The sequence below is a fragment of the Neovison vison genome, chromosome 2 (assembly GCF_020171115.1).
Source record: "Neovison vison isolate M4711 chromosome 2, ASM_NN_V1, whole genome shotgun sequence".
Classification (NCBI taxonomy): domain Eukaryota; kingdom Metazoa; phylum Chordata; class Mammalia; order Carnivora; family Mustelidae; genus Neogale; species Neogale vison.
This window is the reverse complement of record NC_058092.1, coordinates 41,609,810-41,631,139: the sequence shown is the minus strand read 5'-3', so window position 1 is coordinate 41,631,139 and position 21,330 is coordinate 41,609,810. Positions and strand designations below refer to the sequence as shown.

General features: G+C 34.9%; 1 protein-coding gene across 5 annotated transcripts in view; it reads right to left on the bottom strand.

Moving 5' to 3' along the window:
- Window positions 1–21,330, bottom strand: part of OSBPL9 (oxysterol binding protein like 9) — a 173,004-nt gene that overhangs the window by 31,215 nt on the left and 120,459 nt on the right. For 4 of the 5 annotated variants that reach the window (XM_044238216.1, XM_044238217.1, XM_044238218.1 and 1 more), the window contains 4 exons: window positions 12,944–13,039; window positions 12,129–12,176; window positions 10,055–10,084; window positions 9,103–9,153 (listed from right to left, as the gene is read on the bottom strand). In XM_044238216.1, the coding sequence (XP_044094151.1) occupies window positions 9,103–9,153; window positions 10,055–10,084; window positions 12,129–12,176; window positions 12,944–13,039 (225 nt within the window). Of the gene's footprint in view, window positions 1–9,102; window positions 9,154–10,054; window positions 10,085–12,128; window positions 12,177–12,943; window positions 13,040–18,152; window positions 18,169–21,330 lie in introns of those variants that run through there. The other variant, XM_044238220.1, reaches the window with a different exon arrangement.

Sequence of the window (21,330 nt, the reverse complement as noted above, 5' to 3'; positions counted from 1 at the left end):
GTTTTAAATTTTATTTGGTCTTGGTCTTAAACATAATGGCCAAGTTATATCTCATTTCTCTCTGTAACTTTTTCTTTACTGAGTTTACTCAGAAATATACACATTGAAGGGTCAACCAAGACCAATTTGAAGATTTGGGAATTTTTTTTTTTTAAGTGCAGATACAGAGAAGTATTAACATAGCAGGCTTATGAGCCTGCAAAGTTGACCTTTAGCTAGGAACTTGGATTTCAGGACGGTCCCCACCACTTTATGTGATGAGACCGACTCACTGTGCCTAAACTGTTTAAGTAAACAATAGGGTTTATGCTAACAGCTACCTTTCCTTCTGGAAGTCTGGAATCTTGGTAAGTGCTAGGTAGAGATGCTTCATGTCAAGGTCCCAAGAAAAACTGTGGGTGTTGAGTCTTCAATGAGCTTCTCTGGTAGACAACATTTTACATGCAGGTTTGTTTTTGCTTTTGTTTTTAAGATTTTCTTTGAGACAGACTAAGAGAGGGAGGGAGGGAGAGAGCGAGCGAGCATAGTGGGGAGGAGGGACAGAGGGAGAAGGCTAAGCAGACTCCCTGCTGTAAGCAGACATCCCACTGAGCAGGGAGCCCATGTGCGGCTGGATCCCAGGACCCTTAGATCATGACCTGAGCAGAAGGCAGAGACTTAACCAACTGAGCAACGCACATGCTCCAAAATTTCACGTATGTTGTCACAATTTGTTGCTGGCAGAAGTAAGCACAGTCTGAGTCTACTGGAGGAGGAGAGGATACTTGGAAGTTTGTGTCTGGTTTCCTCTGGATTTTGTCCCATGTGTCTTTTCCCTTTGCTGAATTTGCTTTGGATCCTTTGCTTTAACGAAGTGCAGCTATGAGTATGACCATACACTGGGTCCTGTGAGTCCTCCAAGCAAATCATCAAAATCATCAAACCTAAAGGTGATATTGGGAACTTCTGGCACAGAAGGTATCTTTTACATATCCTTTTCAATGACTGCATTTTAACTGTGTAATTCATGCTGGGATTCCCCCCTATTTGAAAAATCAGCTATATATTTAGAATATCCAAAATTTCAGTTAATTTTTTTTTTTAAGATTTTACTTATTTATTTGACAGAGATCACAAGTAGGCAGAAGAGGCAGGCAGAGAGGGAGAGGGAAGTAGGCGCCCTGCCGAACAGAGAGCCTGATGTGGAGCTCAATCCCAGGACCCTGGGATCATGACCTGAATCAAAGGCAGAGGCTTTAACCCACTGAGCCACCCAGGCACCCTCAGTTAATTCTTAACAGACACAGAAGAAAATAAACTGAGAATTATAGAGAAAGAGAAACTAAAGTTTCTTGCTCAGATGACACTTTAATTCTGGCCTTCCCCTATTAATTTCTAAGTATTAAATTGCTTTTTCCAAGGGATTTCCTGGAAAGAAATATTACATACTTGTGATAGAGTAAATTTTCCAGGAACGGTTCCAGTAGAGCTAGTGCTCACCCTTACCCTAGAACACAGGGGAGCCTTTATGACGGTCTCTACCATTAAGTACAGCAGAAGTGACTCTATGTATTTTCTAAGACTAGGTCATGGAAATGTCACAAATTTTCACCTTGTTTTCTAGGAGCCCAAACCACCATACTCTGAAAAAACTCCAAGCAGCTGTAAAGAAGACTATACGGAGAAGCAGCTAGGCCCCCACTCCAACTTTTCAGGCATGTGAGTGAGCCACCTTGAAAGGAGATCCTCTAGCCCTGTATCGAGTCATTATAGGTGACATTTCATGACAGAAACAAGCCACGAGGTCTACCCAAACTGCGTATTTGTGAGCAAAATTTAAATGAGTGCTGCTATTTTAAGACACTCAGTTTGCTATGCTGTGACTGATTACCACATTATGTATGCATATTATCTAAGAAAGCAACCACTTTTAAATCTGGTATAATTTAAAATAAATTTCAGTATCTGACAAACTTTTCCCCAGAATGTTCTCAACTAATAATATAATATATGCTACCTACAGAGTATTTTAAAACAGGGTTCTTTTTTTTTTTTTTTTTTTTTTACTGTTGTGGTCTTTTAAGACGTAATCAAATCAGGGGCACCTGGGTGGCTCAGTGGGTTGGGCCTCTGCCTTCAGCTCAGGTCATGATCTCAGGGTTCTGGGATCAAGTCCCACATCGGGCTCTCTGCTCAGCAGGGAGCCTGCTTCCTCCTCTCTCTCTCTCTGCCTGCCTCTCTGCCTACTTGTGATCTCTGTCTGTCAAATAAATAAAATTAAAAAAAAAAAAAAAGACGTAATCAAATCAGATTTTATTCTATTACCTAAAAAGGCTACATTCATCCCCTCCCCACTCCCACTTCTATCTTTCTTTTTAAAAATTGTTTTCTTTTTGTTTTATAAGTATGACAAAAGTGATCTTTAATCATGGTCAGCTAAAGCTAAATCTCAAGTATTACTGAACTAGAGATTTGACTGAACTCAATACGAATTATGTTAATGAAACAGAAAAGAATGCTATTTCCCACTTAAATTATACTGTATGTTTATCTGGTTCTAAATCCCTCATTCCTTAATACAAAAGCTATTCTCTTCTCAGAACATAGCAGCATGACTGAGATCTGGAAATACGATAATGAACAAAAACATCAGCACAACATAATTTGGGAAGACATCTGACCAGAGGACTCCAGTATTTTTAAAACCATGCCTACCAACAAAATACATACAATATACCCTCATCTTTCTAATAACGCAATGCGGTCTAGTTAAAGCTCCCTTAATTATGGACCAACAGATTTACTAATTATATGCAAGAAAAAATAAAGACACTAATTCAAGTTTGATGTGATTAAACAGATGAGGCTAGGACGACTGGAAATCTACTGCAGAAAAATAAATTTAGACCCCTACCCTCACACCACAAAGATGAACTCAAAGTGGATCATAAACAAATATGAGCTAAAGCGTTAAAACTCTTAGAAGAAAACACAGGAATCAATCTTTGTGATATAGGATTAGGCAATGACTTCTCAGATAAGGCACCAAAGGTACAAGCAATAGATAAACCAGACTTCATAAAAAATAAAAATATGCATGTTTCTCAGGATGCTATCAAGAAAGTAAAAAGACAACCCACAAACTTGGAAGAAAAATATGCAAATCGTATGTCTGGTAAGGATCTGTATTTAAAAGATATAAAATCACTCCTACAACTCAATGAGATTACAAACAACCCAACTAAAAAATGGGCAAAGAATTTGAACAGACATTTCTCTAAAGGTATATGAATGCCTAATAAGCACAAGAAAAAATATTCAACATCACTATTCCTTAGTTAAAGGCAAATGAAAACCACAAGGTGCCACTAGAATGGCTATAAGCAAAAAGACAATCACAGGGGGGATTCCATATTCACAAGTCCTGTGGATCCATTATTTATTTATTTTTATTAACTGAAGTATAGTTGATAATGTTTCATTAGTTTTGGGTGTACAACACAGTGATTTGACAAGTTTATATATTACGCTATGTTACCGCAAGTACAACTACCATTTGTTACCATACTATTACAATACCATTGAGTATATTCCCTGTGCTGTATCTTTCATCCCCATGGCTTATTCATTCCATAACTGAAAGCCTGTACCTCCCATTCCCTTTCACCCCCCCATTCTGCCCACTCTCCTCACTTTCCACCCTCTCTGGCAACCACCAGCCATTCTCTCCATTTATGGCTTTGTTTCTGCTTTTGTTGTTCATTTGTTTTGTTTTCAGAGCCCAAGTAAGTGAAGCCATATGGTATTTAGATAGAAGCATTATCCAGGTGGATCTGATCTAAGCTCATGAGCTATTGAAAGTAGAGAGCTTTCCCTGGCTGGTGGCAGAAGAGAAGGTCAGAAATGTAAACCATGAGAAGGATATGATGTGCCACTGCTTGCTTTGAAGATGTAGAATCTGTGCAAGGACCAGAGAGAGGCCTTTAATAGCTGACACTGAGTTCTAGCCGACAACTAGCAAGGAAATGGGGATCTCATTCCTACAACAAGGATCTAAATTCTGCCAACAACCTGAATAAGCCTGAAAGTGCATTATTTGCCAGAGCCTCCAGACAGTTCAATCTGTCTAGAACCTTAATTTGGGCCTTAGGATATCCTGAAGCACAGGACCCAGCCCAGTCACTTTAGAGTCTGATCTACAGAACTGTGAGCTTATAAATAGTGATGCTATAAGCCACTTTAAAAGGAAAAAAAAAAAAAAAAAAAAATCACAAATATTGGTGAGGATGTGGAAAAAATGGAATTGTAATACTCTGTGAGAATATAAAATGGTACAGCCAGTTTGAAACGTAGTTTAGCAATTTCTGAAAAGGACAGTTACCAGTGACCCTGTTAATGCCACTGCCATGCATAAAGTTAAAAGAAATGGAAATATACCTCCATACAACACCATTATAACGCAGACATTCATTGCAGCATTATTCATTAATAGCCAAAAAAATGGAAACAATCCAAATGTTCATCACCTGATGAATAAACAAAATGTGGTATATCCATTCAATAGACTTTTATTCAGAAATGAAAAGGAATTAAGTCCTTATATATGCTACAATATGAATGAACCTTGAAAGAAGTCAGTCACAAAAGATTACATACTGTGGGATCATAATAACGTGAAATGTACAGAATAGGCAAATCTAGAAACAGATGAGTGGTTGCCAGGGACTGGAGGAGAACAGGGGCAAGGATAACAAGGGAAAGAGGAACAGGGAATGACTACTTAATAGGTACAATGTTTCTTCTTGTGGTGATAAAAGTGTACTATAATTTGATTACAGTGATGATTACACAACTTTGTAAATATATCAAAAACCAATGAAATATACACTTTAAATGAGATGTAAATTAACCCGTTATTTTTAGAGTCAAAAGAGAAATTTACAAACACTTATGAAAACAAAAACTCTATGAAGGAAAATGTTCTGGGGAGATAACCTGAAATTCAAAGACAACTTAAATATACAATCTACTTTGAAAGGATAATCTAGACCTGTACTGTCCAGTTTGGGAGGTACTAGTCACATGTGGCTATACTGAGCACTTGAAATGTAGCTGGTTCAAAGTGTAAAATACACTCAAGATACCGAAAACTTAGTACCAAAAAAAAAAAAAAAAAAAGAATATGAAGTTCCTCATTAATGAATTCTTATACTGCTTATGTTGAAGTGATTTTGGAAATACTGAGTCAAATACATTATTAAAATTAATTTCACTTGCTTATATGAGTTGTGCCATATAGGTCTTATCATCTAATCTTGATAAGGAACTGGTCAAGTCCTCTAATATAGGGGCCTCCCAGGTTATTTCTGCTCTTTTCCACCTACCCCACTGTCCTGTGCAGTTTCCCATGAAACATCAGCTGCCTCTATCTATGGTACAAAAAATGAGGTCTTCTGAACTAACAGAACCCACCTGAAAATCCCACTAAGCAAGTGATGCCCAAACTTCGCTGCATATTACAACCACCTGGGAGTTTAAAATCCCAAAGCCTAAGGATTAGGCTATTACCACATATATATTACCACACAATGTCTGGGAGTGGGAGCCAGGCATGAGACTTTAGTTCAAGATCCCTAGGTGATTCCAATGGGTAGCCAAGTTTGGGAACCAATGCATTAATCATTTAGGCAGGAGGGGAACTTCTGGCAGTGAGACTAAAATTAAAGAATTAAAAAAAAAAAAAAAATTAGGGGCGCCTGGGTGGCTCAGTGGGTTAAAGCCTCTGCTTTCAGCTCAGGTCATGATCTCAGAGTCCTGGGATCGAGCCCCACATCGGGCTCTCTGCTCAGCAGGGAGCCTGCTTCCTCCTCTCTCTCTGCCTGCCTCTCTGTCTATTTGTAATCTCTGTCAAATAAATAAATAAAACCTTTTAAAAAAAAATTAAAGAATCAGAACTGGAAGGGATTTAAAATCCTACCTATACCATGCTGCCTCTAGGAAGCTAATACTAAATAAACTCCAAACTACAAAGGTATTAGATTCGCTATCTTCCTATATCCCTTTGGGATCTCAGGTGGCAATCTCTCGAAGTAGCTGTTTTCAATATTTTATTAACCTGTCAATAAAGGACAGTCTTCCAAAATGACTAGTAATATTACTGACTAGTAATTTATATTATAATTTGTATAATTTATATTATTTATATCTATTATATTTATATTAGATAGAAATTCTGCCATGTTTACCAACAGCACAAGAGAGAGGTGGCTAAAAAAAAAAATACATGAAGTGGAAACACTAAATTATGCAACCATTAAAAATTATGCATTAGAAACATCCATTCAAAATTTGTAATTATCAGGCCCCTACTATGTGGCAGGCAACTGTTCCAGGCACTGAGGATACAGTGCTGTTAAGGAGTGAATATCTGTGTGTCCCCACACACCACCGCCAAATTCAGATGAAGCTCTAACTCCCAGGATGCCTGTACTTGGGGATGGGGTCGCTAATGAAGTAAATTATGGTTAAATAAGGTCCTTGAAGATGGAGCCCTGACCTAGTAAGTGTCCGCATCAGATACCAGAGCTCTCTCCTCACCTTTTCTCTCCCTACTCTCCCTCTGTCCCTTCCATCTACTCCTCCCCACTCCCTCTCTTTTCTCTCTCTGTTATTCTGTGCACACACCAAGGAAAGGCCACCTGAGGACAGAGAAGGTGACTATCTACAAGTTAAAAAGGGTCCTCACAGGAAACCAAATTGGTAGGCATCTTGATGTTGAACTTGTAGCCTCCAAACCAAACTGTGAGAAAATAAATTTCTGTTGTTTAAGCCACCCAGTCTATGGTGGTTTGTTAGGGCAGCCCAAGCAGACTAATAAAATGGCAAACAAGACAAAGTCCTTAAGGAGATTATAGTCAGGTCCCAGAGACAATGAACAAGATATCCTGTAAATCTGGCTACTGATGCAGGGCCATGAAGAAAAAAAAACACAAATGAGAGATTAGAGATTACAGCAGTCAGGAAGGTCCCTTCAAAGAGATTTCACGTGGGCAGAAATCTGAATAAAGTGAGGGGTTGAGTCCTGGAAATCTGGGGGGAGGTTCCTTCTAGGCAGCAAGGAAACCAAATACACATCCTTGAAGCAAAAAAAGTCTGGTCTGTGAAAAAGAAAACAAGCCAATATTGTTGGAATAGTGTGGATCAAGCGAGGTGAGAGGTGAGAGAGTACGGATGGTTCAAGTGATGTAATTACTCTAAGTAGTTTAGACTGGATTCCAAGTGAGATGGGAAACCATTTAATGGGATTTGAGCAGACTAATAAAGTGGTCTGATTTACATTTAAAGATACAGAGAATTCATATATACACATTATTTGAGGGATAGTATTTTAATACAAAAATCCTTAATAAAACTTCCTTCTGGAGAAAACTGAAAAAGCCAAACTCCATTTATTTATCTTTGTTACCCGTTCTGAAGGACCTTGAAATATAAGTTTATCAAGCTGGGCTAAAATAAACAGAGAGGTAGGAGGTATGGACTAAATAGCAGAAACTTTTAGGAGCACCTGGCTGGTCAGTCAGTGGAGCATGTGGCTCTTGATATCAGGGTTGTGAGTTTCAAGTCCCCATGCTGGGTGTAGAGATTACTTAAAAATTTTGAAAAAAAAAAAATCTTAAAAAAAGAGAAGTAGAAACTTATGAAAAAGAGTATTAGTAATCTGAATGCTAACTCATTCCAAATCTTGATGGGTAGCTATCAAAATGTTCTTGATGGGTAGCTAAAAAGTGAGCTACTGAAAGAGGCTTGGCTGCCTTGTTTTCCAACTATTTAAAGTATTTTTTTTAAGTCTTAAATGACTTGTAGAGGTTATCCAAACCAGTCTGAACACTATCAGCTCTTCCACTTCCTCAGTCTTCAAGAGAAGGCATTGTTAATCCCTAAAATACCTACCTATTCACAATGAGCAAGATGTAGTTTACTGGTTATCTATCTATACACTGTAGAGGCTTCTGGGTAATAGTAGGTAACCCACCCACCCGTGTAATTTCAGTCAAGAAAAACAAAAACCTTACCACTCCTTTTATGCCTCCAACCCCATCCTCCCTTTAGAATATATTCTGATCCACAAAAGCAGATGAAAAATTTAGACACACACATAGGAAATCATCATAGTGGGAAAAACAAAAACAAACCTAAAAGCTCTGACACTTTGGTCTCGAAAGAAAATGACACTGCCCCCCTTTAACTTATATGCTGAATATCCTTCCTATGGAAGTACAGATTATCCTATATGACTGTGTCATTAACAATACTAGGTAAAAAGTGACCATTATCAGGCCAACAAATACAAGCAACTGAGTAAGTAAAATAGGCCAGTAATTAAAAATCCAAGCAAACATCACTCCCAGTAGTGGCTACTGCCTACCCTCTTCTAGTCACTGGCCAGAAATACAGAGCTATAGTCAGGTAGCAAAAATGGGGGGGTATTTTTTTATTCTATTTTCAAACATTAAAATGCTTATTTCTCAAAATACCAAGCAATCAAATCTACATTTAAGCTGAATACACCAAAATCTTTCAGAAAAGCAGGCACAAAAACCACAAAATTTTTACTGCGCCACAGTAATTCAAAATACATTTTACTGCATGAATAAGAACAGCAAATTAAAGTAGTGGTTCACGAATATAGTTTAGTACCGAAAAAAAATCTACAATTAAAAAAGTATATCCTTATTATATTCCTTATTATGGATGAGAAAAAGAACTCTTGCTAAAATTTAATTCCTTTTCTCCTAAGAAAAACTGATCTCTGAAAGGTTTTGCAAAGTATGTTCTTGCTCCAAGCAGTGATAATGGATAAAATGGAAGGAAGGGGTGAATCATTCAAACATACTCCCCTCTTTCCCAGTCACATATCAGAAATTACCTTATCAAAAACAGGCACATGCTGGTAAGGTAGTATCCAAATACAACAGTTGTTCAATATACCAGTAACCCCACAATACAATTTACTGCAGGAAGGTATCTATTTCAGAGCCAAGTCTCCTGGCTACTAAAAGAAAAATGCCATTATAATTTTTACATCTCATTAAATGAAAGTAATCAAAAGTAAAATTTACTTACTTTAGCAATCTGCAGCAACACAATGCAGTGCTTAATTGATTCTACCATGCTCTATAAAACAGAATACTGATTTTAGGATCTTGCACCAAATAAAATGGTCATTAGACATTAAAGCTTAAAATATAAAAATAAAAAAACTAAATATGTTTTTTATATATATGTAAAATATTAAATATATAAAATATAAAATTAAATATAAAATTTTAAAAAATCAGTCCAGATGTACAGGATTTAAGTCTATATGCAAGAAATACCCTCTCTGGATTCCAGTAGGTTCTATTATACTGACCGTGTCAGAGGAAGTTATCATTAGCAATTCTATCATTAAAGAATGCCAAAAAATTGTTAATTTATATTGAATAACATTCTAAATGGTTTTTCATCACTTTAAACAGAAAAAGATGTGAGTATGATTAACTTCCAAATTCTTACATCAATAGCAGGGAATCCCAGTGTAAATTTCTAAAACATCTATATAAGACTTCTATGGAATTACAAAGAATAAAGAATTCTATCACAATACTGGTGAAACTAGACTACTACTACTTTGCCTGTTTTTTTAAAACTGCTCTTGTCAAAATACAGACCTTATTAGTAGCCTATTATATAAGGTGAGAAGGCCAGTAAATCAGAAAACTTGAATCAAAATATATTTTCATTATAAGATTATTCATGGATGACATTTTTTATCCAAGGTTCTTAAAACAAGTAAGACCAGAAACAGATAAAATGGTACATGAAGTGAATTTTAATTAAGCATTATTCAAGTCCTTTTAATTCTTTTAGGAAATAATAAAATTCTTAAACACCCTTGTAAAAATTTATAAAAATTAAATCTCAACTGCTCTTTTTAATAAAGCAATTTATTAATTTAAGCAGTAGTTTAAAATAGAAGTAACATTTTAAAGCACTTTCTAATGCAAAGCCAGAGTTTACCAAGCACATAACTTACATTTGTTGTCTCTTTGAGAGTTTCAATTTTCTATGAAAAATGAAAAGTTTAAAGAAATAATGAGAAGCACAAAGAAGTATCATTGCTGTTTTTTTACTAGTCATTTAAAGAATTTTACTTTACTTCTCCCACTCCCCCTGTGTGTGTTCCCTCTCTCTCTGTGTACACTCTCTGTGTCAAAGAAATAAATAAAATCTTAAAAAAAAAAAAAAAATGGGTGCCTGGGTGGCTCAGTCATGATCCCAGAGTCCTGGGATGGAGCCCTGCATTGGGCTCCCTGCTCGGTGGTGGGAAACCTGCTTCTACCTCTCCGGCTGCCCCTGCTTGCGCTCTCTCTCTCTTTGTCAAATAAATAAACTCTAAAAAAAGAAAAAAGAATTTACCAAAATGCACTCATTACTCTAGGCAAGTGCAAGCAAATTAGAAAGGGAGTATTTTGTTATACTTGTTAAAAAACGTAAACAATTAAAAAAATTTGTTTTAAGTTTACTCATTTGAGAAGGATACAGAAACAGAGATAGAGTACAAGCAGGGGGAAAGGCAGAGGAGAGAAGAAGTAGACTCCCCGCTCAGCTGGGAGCCCGACTTGGAACTTGATCGGAAAACCTGGAGATCATGACCTGAGCAGATGCTTAACCATCTGAGCCACCTAGGTGCCTCCAAAACTGTTTTTCATATGATTCAAGATTTCTAAGAATAACACAAAACATTATTTCCTATATGAAAAAATGTTGTGTCTTTTTTATAGACTATGTGATTTTAAAACACATGTTCTACACAGTGATTTGAAGGGACACCTGTGCCCCCGTGTTTACAGCAGTAATGTCCATGATAGCCAAAATATGGGGAAAGCCCAGACATCCATCAACAGATGAATGGATAAAGAAGAAGTGGTGCCTATACACAATGGAGTATTACTCAGCCATCAAAAAGAATGAAATCCTGCCATTTGCAATGACATGGATGGAGCTATAGTGTATTATCCTAAGCAAAATCAGTCAGTCAGAGAAAACACAAATATTGTATGATTTCACTGATATGTAGAATTTAAGAAACAAAACTGATGAACATAAGGGAATGGAAGAAAAAATAAAGTAAGACGGAAACAGGGAGATAAACCATAAGAAACTTTTAACTATAGGAAACAAACTTGAGGGTTGTTGGAGGATAGACGGGTGGGAGGATGGCACAACTGGGTGATGGGCATTAATGAGGGCACTTGATGTAATGAGCATTGGGTGTAATATGCAACTGATAGATAAATCTCTAAATTCTACTCAGAAACTAATAATATACTGTATGTTAATTAAATTGAATTTAAATAAACACTTGTTTTAGAATCACTTTAAACTTTGTCTAGTTGTTTAAAAATGAGATGGAACCAAATTCCAAAACTAAGAATGGAAAGGGAGTTAAACATGAGTTATTACAGGTACCATCACCAAGTGTTAAAGAGCCAAATGCAAAGCTATGGTCAAAAGAAATGCAAATAAAGAAATGATACTGCAGCAGGAGGAAAAATGTTAACTAGAAAAAAGAAAAACTAAAAAAAAAAAAACAAAAAACTACAAAGTAATTATCAGAAATTCAAGGTGGGGGGCAGTAGCGGGACTATACTTAAAGCATAACTCAGGGGCACCTGGCTGGCTTAGTCGGTAGAGCACAACTCTTGATCTCAGGGCTGTGAGTCCGAGCCCCAAGTTGGGTACAGAGATGGACATACCAATTTAATAAAATAACTATCTATTTTCAATATCAAAAACCTCAAGAAGAAAGAACTTACTCCGAAGAAGGTGGTACTTACAAAAAAGGCATATTAAAACTTTGTACATTATCCTTTTGTTTGTGAAACCATAATAGAAATTCACCAGATAATTCCCCCATGAATGTTTTATGGCAGTACTATCACACCATATTATATGTACCATATATATGGTAGGTACCATATATGGTACCTATCGTACCATATAATAGTACTATTATAGTAGCCAAACACTGAGGTCCTTCTGTTACTTCTCTAAAAGGCTCTTGGTTTTAAAGCGGTTTAAGGCAAAATAATGACAGTAGAACTGACCTTTCTCTGTTCATCATCTTTGCAGTTTTGAAGTTTGTCATCAAAAAGCTACAGGATTAAAAAGAAAACGATTATATTATCAAGCCATTTTACTATATTGTATACATTTACTAATCATAGAAAAGGAAACTTCAGTTCTTAAATACATTTCTTCCAGGGATGATCTATATGTATTTTTAAAATAACATGTGTTTTTTCAAGGGACTGTATCAAGTCCAATTCTACTGAATTATTTTAAACAGTTAAGATCAATTACTCTGGTAAAATTACAAGCAAAAGAAAACAGACAACAACAGAACTTAAAATATCAACTGAAACCTAAATTCTTTCTGCTTTGTCATCCTAGTTTATCAATACTCCATTTCCTTCCCAAGACTTTTGCTTATAATTAACTCTAAAGTAGGAATTGAAGGAAACAATTTCATCAATGATAAATGAAGTAGAGAAATCACCTCCTCCAATGCCCTAACTCCCCAAAATGGAAAAATGAAGCCCTCAGAAATTGAACCACATTAAAATTTAGCAGTTTCACAGAATTTTAAAACAATATGAATCTAATCTTATTTTCTTCTAACTAGGTCTAAATATTTACTTTTTTAATAATCAAAAAAGTACATTACATATACATACTATTTATCAATATAATCAAAGGCAAAGATCTTTGAGTAAGTCACCCAGATCTTTTAATAAGTCAGCTTTAAAAATTGCTGAAGAACCGTATAGGGGTTGTAAATCAGATAATTTTTTACACTAAAAATCAAGCTTGGTAACACTTACTGCTTTATACCAATTCAGTATATAAACTAATGCCATACCTTTAATTGTTCTATCAGGATTTGTAGGTAAGCATCAGCCTCTGTAAGTTTCTTATCGAAGTCTTGGACACTAGGAACAAATCCTGAATCCAAACCCTACAGAAAAAGAAAATTTGTAATAAATCTACGAAGACCCAGGCCATGTTTAATAGTACAGAAGATACGTCATCCTTCATACATGACATTTTAATTTTAAAGTAAGAATAGTACTTTTACGTAAATAATAGGTATATTTAAACTATCTAAATTCTCCAAGAATAGTGATACATCTATCTCTCTCTTGAACTTCTAGCTCTGTTCCCTTATCAAACGTGTGCTTCTTCTTAAATTAGGACTGACCTTGCTCTTCATTCACTTTGTTCTCTCCCACAAAGTGACTCCCCGTGACCTCCAGAGAACAATAATTTAGCTGAAGGACCTATATTACCACCTAGATTACCTTTTTTTTTACCCCCACTTTTTGTTTGATTCCTCCAGTCCTTTAATCTTAACTTCATACTCTATTTAGTTCTCCTATTCCCCAACCCACCTCATTAGCTCTGATGCTTTCTCTTCTTCCCTTATTAAAAGAAACAAGGACCTCAAAATTATCACCTCTTCTAAGAAGAGGGCCCTCTCTAAGTGAAAGTATGCTTACCTTAATCAAGTTTCCTACTCACATTCACCCTTGGCATGAACACTACACTCTGGACATGGTGTAAATGTTTATTTATTTAAGGAGCCCATTTAAGTTTAACAGTCCAGCATTCGCATGTCCTACTTTTTGTATACTAAAAATTTTAAACTTCAAGAGCATGGGATTCCTGTTTTAACTTTACTCAAAAACAAAAAAACAAAAAAAACAAAAAAACCACCTGAGTTCTTAATCATATGTGAAAAAAACATCAATCCTGGGTGTAAAAGACAAAAAGCTGGAGTCTGAACAAGATGCCCAAATGTCATATAATTAAATAAGGAAATAAAATAAGGCCATAAACTACTATGTCACAATCCCAAACCAACCACATTCTGTACTGAATGGATAAAATACAGTAGTTGCACATACCATACTTGATCTTTACTTGTTGGCCAACACCTACTGATCATTTTCACATCTCCCATTTTAGTAAATGGAGGTCAGAGTTCATTGTATGTCACACCAATACCTCATCTTTGCACAATACTTTATTACAAAAGCACTTTTAGAGCCATTATCTCAAACACCAGATTAAGACCACATAGTATTATGGAAAACAATGGGGTGGCAAGCCTGGTTTCTTACTGCAGCTCAGCCACTAACAAGATACTGTGGTCTCTCTAAGCTGCTGTTTTCTTACCTGCCAAATACAGTCATCCTCCACATACTATTTTTTTTCACATACTATTATTAATGTGGCAGCTACTACCTCTACTAAAGACTACAATTACTAACACTATCAGTTACTACTATTACTATCTATTGTTGCTCTTGCCAAACTAAAATTCAAATTCTGAATCAGAACAGGAAAAAAACCCGTAGGTTCTATCAGACCACGGGAAAATCAACTTCAAATTCAAAAGCAGTAAAATGGCCTTTTCCACATACATATAAAGAAACTACTTGAAATGAGTACTGAAAAATCCCTTCCCAATGAGATGCCATGATTAAAGACAAAGTTGAAGAAAAATCATAATAAATAACATATGTAATAAAACTGTGGTTAAATATCTTTATTTTTAAGGATAACCAAAAAAAGTTCTATTAAGAACATTTACTATATGAAGTATAATAATAAAAGATGTGGAAAAGGAAGAATAAATCCATTACATTTTGGATATACTATAGTACTGTATTAAAAAAGAAGGGAGTGAGTTCCTTCCATGTTACTGTACCACAGAAAAACTGGAACTTCTTGACTCAGTTTTTGTTTTGTTTCACACAGTAATTTAACATAATTATTAATAAGTGTAAGATCCAGTTAAGATCTGTAAAATACTGTTGTGCTTGTGAAATATCAAAAAGTTCAATGGCATATTCATAAACAAATTAAGAAGTGAAGCATCTAAATAAGAAAAAATGATTTTTAAGAATTTTCCCTCTTTTGAATCCATTTAGAACTAGCTACCACTATAAAAATAATTAATGAATACTGTTACGCTGAAAAGAAATATAAAAAATAAAAAATAAAAATATAATTAACATATCCTTTTGAACAAATCTATCTCATTAAAAACCCTCCAGTAAATAAATGGAAACATAATTAATTACTGAGCTCTAAAACTATCCAAATTAATTCTTAAAAAACAACCCTTTGGAAAAAAAACAAAACAAAAAAAAACAACCCTTTGATGTTGCTGTAATCCTAGCACCTCACCCTGGCTCGCTTCTCAGACCTACCTCTAGATAGACTTCCACAACATTTCCTTTTATTTTAGAATAAACTCCACACATAACATCCTAGTCAAAGATCTACTCACGAAATCACTTTTATGTAACGTATAATAGGTGGTTTATAACTAGAGTTCTTAGCATAAAATCCCAGAACTGGCCTAAACTCCCTTGTACAGTAACCCATACATCTTTGGAAAGAAAGAAAATCTAGGTATTTATAGTTGCCCCAACTGCAATCAATAAAATAACATGCACAAATTTTATCAGTTACATGGACAACTGACAGAAATTAAACTGTTTTCTCAACCTTATAAGAATAATGCATACAAAAAGAAAATGCAAATTTTTGCAACGTATTATGACTTACAGTACACAGAAACAAAGCCATCTAGTCCAACCTCCCTCTCAAAGAAGTTTCTAGTCTTCACTTGAGTAACTCGACAAGGGACTCATTACCTCCTAACATACACTATTTCATAAAAATTCCCTTGAAGTCATAGCTATTCCTCTTTCAACATTACAATATAAAATCCTACACTTACTCATGTCCTTTTAAATGGAGTTTTTGTTTTAAAACAAATCAGAATACAGTCCTTTACACCATTTTGAGAGTGTAGTCTTCTTTGTAAAGAACTCTGAACAGAGCAGATCCTTTAAGACAGGGTGCGACTTCATACTTCTAACTAGGACATCTTGAGGAATTAGATTCAAGTAAGCAGATACACATTCTCTGTCACTCATTCAACACTACAACCTCCAGGGCTGGTTCAGCCTTGAATAAATGTATGTGGTACTAATTGCTGTGTCTGACAACTGTTGCTGAAGTGATACAGTCATCCCCATGACCTCGCACTCCTCTCCCCTAGATTCCTCTTGCTTTTCTGCTCTCTTTCTCCTCCACTTTGTCTACTCCCTCACTCCCCTCTTCATGTCCTTCTTTCCTTTTTGTCCATGTTCTTTGTGGACACTTTGTGACCGAAGTGGTTATGTTGCCCTTTTGGCATTCAGGACCAAAGAGGTTGCTGCTCCCTAATTTACTATACTGATGAGCCACAGTTCTCCTTTGATGACTTCTGTGTGAATTCATTAAAGTTTAGGTTAAACAAAACTATTACAGACAAATAAAGGCAACTGGTCTGCAGTGTAAAAAAAATTAAATTAGAATAGAAATTAAACCCAATCTATAAATTAAATAAATCCATAAAGTTAGAAATCTATGTAAAGGGAAAAAATTATGTGGCAAATATATTGAAAACAAAATAGTCCCTAGTATTCAAGGATACTTTGCTAATAAAGAAAGTAAAGTACATTTTAAAATATTATTTTTATTAACATATATTATTTGCCCTAGGGGTACAGGTCTGTGAATCATCAGGCTTACACATTTCACAGCACTCACCATAGCACATACCCTCCCCAATGTCCATAAAACAACCACCCTCTCCCTACTCCTCCACCCCCAAGCAACCTTCAGTAACGTACATTTTTAAAGTCAAGAAGAACACCACATGATTCTACATAAGCCAGGACCTATGTATCCAGTTTAAAATACATAAACAGAAACATCTGACCTAACTTCAAAAATAGTATCTAGACTAGTAGAAGAATATCAAACTGTCTCAAAGCTTATATGAGTACTTCCTACTATCTTTCTAATACTTACATTGAAGAGCATCACTTCTCAGAAGGCACTTCAAAACTAACAAATGTCAGAAAAATTAAATGAATTCCTATTAATGACTTTAGTTGGAACATTAAATATTATTTATATATACATACAACCAAAGGCTTCACCTCCATTTAAAAAAAGACTATTGCAAGGATGTCCTTAAAACTGTCTGAAATAGGGGCGCCTGGGTGGCTCAGTGGGTTAAGCCGCTGCCTTCGGCTCAGGTCATGATCTCAGGGTCCTGGGATCGAGTCCCGCATTGGGCTCTCTGCTCAGCAGGGAGCCTGCTTCCCTCTCTCTCTCTCTGCCTGCCTCTCCATCTACTTGTGATTTCTCTCTGTCAAATAAATAAATAAAATATTAAAAAAAAAACTGTCTGAAATACGTATGAATTGTAGCTGCTTCGCAGAGGTCCTTTTTTAGTACAACAGTACAGGAGGCAATTTTTGAGGCAGGGAGTAAGAGCTTTTAAGGTAATTCCTGGTGACAGAGGAAGAGTAATGAACAGTGGAGGTAAAGGTGGTAAAAGGTGGCTTAAGGTCCTGCTGAGATCAGAATCAGGAAATAAGAAAGTCATGAGCAATTTGAGGAACTGAGGAGAATAACATAGAACAGGAAGGGCTATGGCTGAATACCAACACTGTAAAAAGAAATTAACAAATGAGTAATATTTTCCTACCAAATCTTACTTTACAACAAAAATGTAAAGGACTAAGTACCCTGTATTTAGTGTTTTCTCTTACATAGGAAAAAAAATAGTATATAATAAAAATATGTTGCAAAGGAGAAAAGGAAAATAGAGAAATTAGTCCATGTAATTCTCACAAGAAAGTTCAGAATAACAAGAACACAGAATTTAAGTTATCAGTAGAACCACAAAGGGGAGTAACAGCTTAAAAATTTAACAAAAGAAAAACACCAAAGAAATAAGCCTCCTAATGAAAAATAAACAACATGAATCCAGGCAAAAGTAGATGATTTTTAAAAATTAGCAAAACACATACCCTATCATTAAAATAATGAAAACTTTGCAGAAATGTTGTTTTGATTAAAACATGAGAGTTTATGGAAACTCTCCATAAACATGGAAAGTTTATGTTCACAATTAGCAATTTGAGATGACATACATCACAGATATGCTTTCATCCAATGAAAGAAGTATAGAGCATACTTACAATTGAATCACTTACAATTATTTTTGAAAATTCAAGAACTGGAGAGATACCAGAAGACTGGAAAAAAGCAAGTGTGGTACTGATCTTCCATAAAAGTAAGGAAAAGAGAGAATAGAAAGTTACTTTACCATGCTGTGAGTCTGACATCAATAATTAAGTAAAGGAATAATAAGAGAAAATTCTCTATTCAGAGGAAAAGTAGGTACATGAGCAGCAAATGCTAAGTTAAAAAAAATATTATGCCAAACTTACTGGCTTTTCTGTTCCTTAGAAATTTGCAAATTAAGTTTTTTGAGAAATGATATCATTTGTCTCCTTACCAAATGACTTATAAGTTGGTTTAATGATGAAAAAAGTATATTAAAGAAACCAGAAATATTAATGAGATCACAATTTTATGTGGGGTATACTCATCTGTTACTTCCTGGGATTAGTGAAAGCTTAGAAACATTTGTAATTTATAATCTCTATTGTCTCTGTGGTTTAACCACTTCAGCTAAAGGAAGAACAGGGTTTAGAGGTCTAGGGAATTTCTCAGGGCAAGAATTTCTATTTTTAATCCTAAAGAATACTCAACTCATTCAACTTCAATTCATTTGAAGTGAAGATTACCAATTTGAAACTGTCAACAAAATTGAGCCCATTACTACATGACTTCTTTCACTGTAACTTCATGCTATTTTCCATTTAAGTTAGTGTTCTGATAACCTAAGGCTCCAAATCAGGTTCTCTTTTATCATCATGGTGGCTATAGTTATCTTACCAGCATATTAGGTACCCCCAAGAATATCCTAAAAGGAAAGGTCTTTTTCTAATCCCATGGATTTGCCATGGATGTACCTTATATACTGAAAATTTTTTCAGAGTATTAGATCCTCTGCAAGACACTTAATAAAGTTTTCTCATTTGATTATGACAAGACAGTAAGGTACACAGACACTAACCCTATTTTATAAGCATTTACCCAAATCATGAAGTGGGGGGTTTTCTTTAATTGGGATTTCAAACTATTCCTTTGACTTCAATCCGTTAAGACTTTTCTCTTGAATCACAGTAATATCTGAAAAGAATTCATGGCACAAGAGCACTAAAATGTAATTTTAAAATTGCCTGAAGGAGCTTGATGTAGTTAAAATGAGCACAGCTTTAAGGTCAGACTGATCTGGTTTTAAGTCATCAATCTACAACTTCCTAACCTATATGATCTGGCCAAGCTACTTTCTCCACCACCATTTTCTCATCTAGAAATGGGAATAACAAACCACTCAAAAGTTGTTGACAGATGAAAGAATATGTGTAAAGTAACACAAGAGTAAGTTTTCTACTTCCTCTTCATAATTTGCAATCATAAATAACCAGAATTCACTACTCCATCTCCCTGCCCTAAAGTAATGCCTAATATAAAGACAGCACTCAATGACTGATGGATAAAAACAAAATAGACTAATAACCAGATAATGCCATAAAACAATTTTAAGAGATCCATAATCAATAAAAGGATATAAGCATAAGTTAAACTGTACAATGTTCCTTTAAAAATGGAAAAGAGGAACTTGATAAACTCTGAAGATAATAAATAGTAATAAAAAAGGGATGAGCAATACACAACTTATAAAATAACAGTTCTAGAAAACAGATTAGAAAAAAAATTCCGTATGACATTTTCAGAAAAAGACATTCAGAAAAGGTAAACTGTACTGAATTATTAACTTGGTAACAAAGGGCCAACAATATAAGGGAAGTCCTCTTCCGCAATAAAATAACTGATTTTTGAAGGTACATCAACTCTTCAAAAATAGAATCACTTTTACCTTTAAATTAAAAAAAAAAAGGTTTATGCATAGTATTAAGTTCCTGTTTAAAAAACATAAATATTACAAATCTGAACTGCTCATATAGTTGGGAAAGAGAGTTACTTTGTCAAACAGGAATCAGATACAGATATCAGTGTCAAAATTCATAAACTTAAATCATTAACTCTAACACAACTGCTTATTCTTCATGATCTCTTGATCCAATACTGACACTATTATGTAACCTTTTGACTTACAGAAGAAAATACTAATATTGATTCCATAAAGTGATTTGGTTACTCAAACTAACTGCACAAAAAAGGTTTGCGATTTGTACCGTTTTCTATTTTTAAATCACTGAAGCTTGTCTTTCCAAAAGCCTCAATTTATTTTTTAAAAAAGTCATATAAAAAGTCTTGTCAAAATACAAATAAAACAAATAAAAACCCTAAGTTTATGAATAGCATAACCATATACCCTACTTTGTCTGGGGTCATCCATGTTTATGTCTATTGTTGGAGAAAATAAGCAGCCTCCCTCACTCTCAAAAGGGCTCCCCTTTGGACAATAAATTATATAGGCTCCTTCTCCATAAAAGATGTAACTGGCCTTTTAGAGATATAAATGTCTAGAAGGCATGTAAGATTGCCTCTGAAGTGTCAGAATGCAGCAACAAATTACTTAAAAAATTATTTTAAATGAAACATAAGTTTACAGGCTCTGAATGTTGAAAGCCAATTTTATAGAAATTATAGAAAAAAGCTCTACCAGAATTCAATGAATATTAACTGGGTGCTTACATTAAGGTAAATGGACACATGAAAAAAAAAATAATATAGAAGCTACATTTTTTTAAGTTATTTTATTTATACACACAACCTGCTCAAATAAAATGCAAGACACAAAACACATGACACATATATATTAATAGTGGGAACTGGGATTAAGGAAGGGGGGCATTTGAGACAGGGACTCTTGTAATTTTTTCTTTATACATTCATTTGTCTGATTTTTAAAAGTAAGTATACAATTATTTTAATTCATAAGCTCTTATAAAAATATTTGGAGACTGAAGTTTATAAATATTTTTCAAAAGTCTTATAACTGTTTGAGCTTGCAAGATCAATCAGCTTCATTCTCTTAAAATTATCTACAAAATCCTAAAATGTCTTGAGAGTAAATTTGGCAATACAGCTGCTCAGGTACACCTTTCCAAGCAAAATGTAGCATAACAAATTTTTAACATCATTTACAAATAAAAAGCACAAACTTGGAGGGGGGGGGACACTAAAAAATTAGCAATCAACACTACATTGGAATAAATACCAAGAAGAAAAACAGCCAGTAAAATGAAGCAAAATACCTAACTTTTTTTCTATATCCTTCCTGCCAATAATATA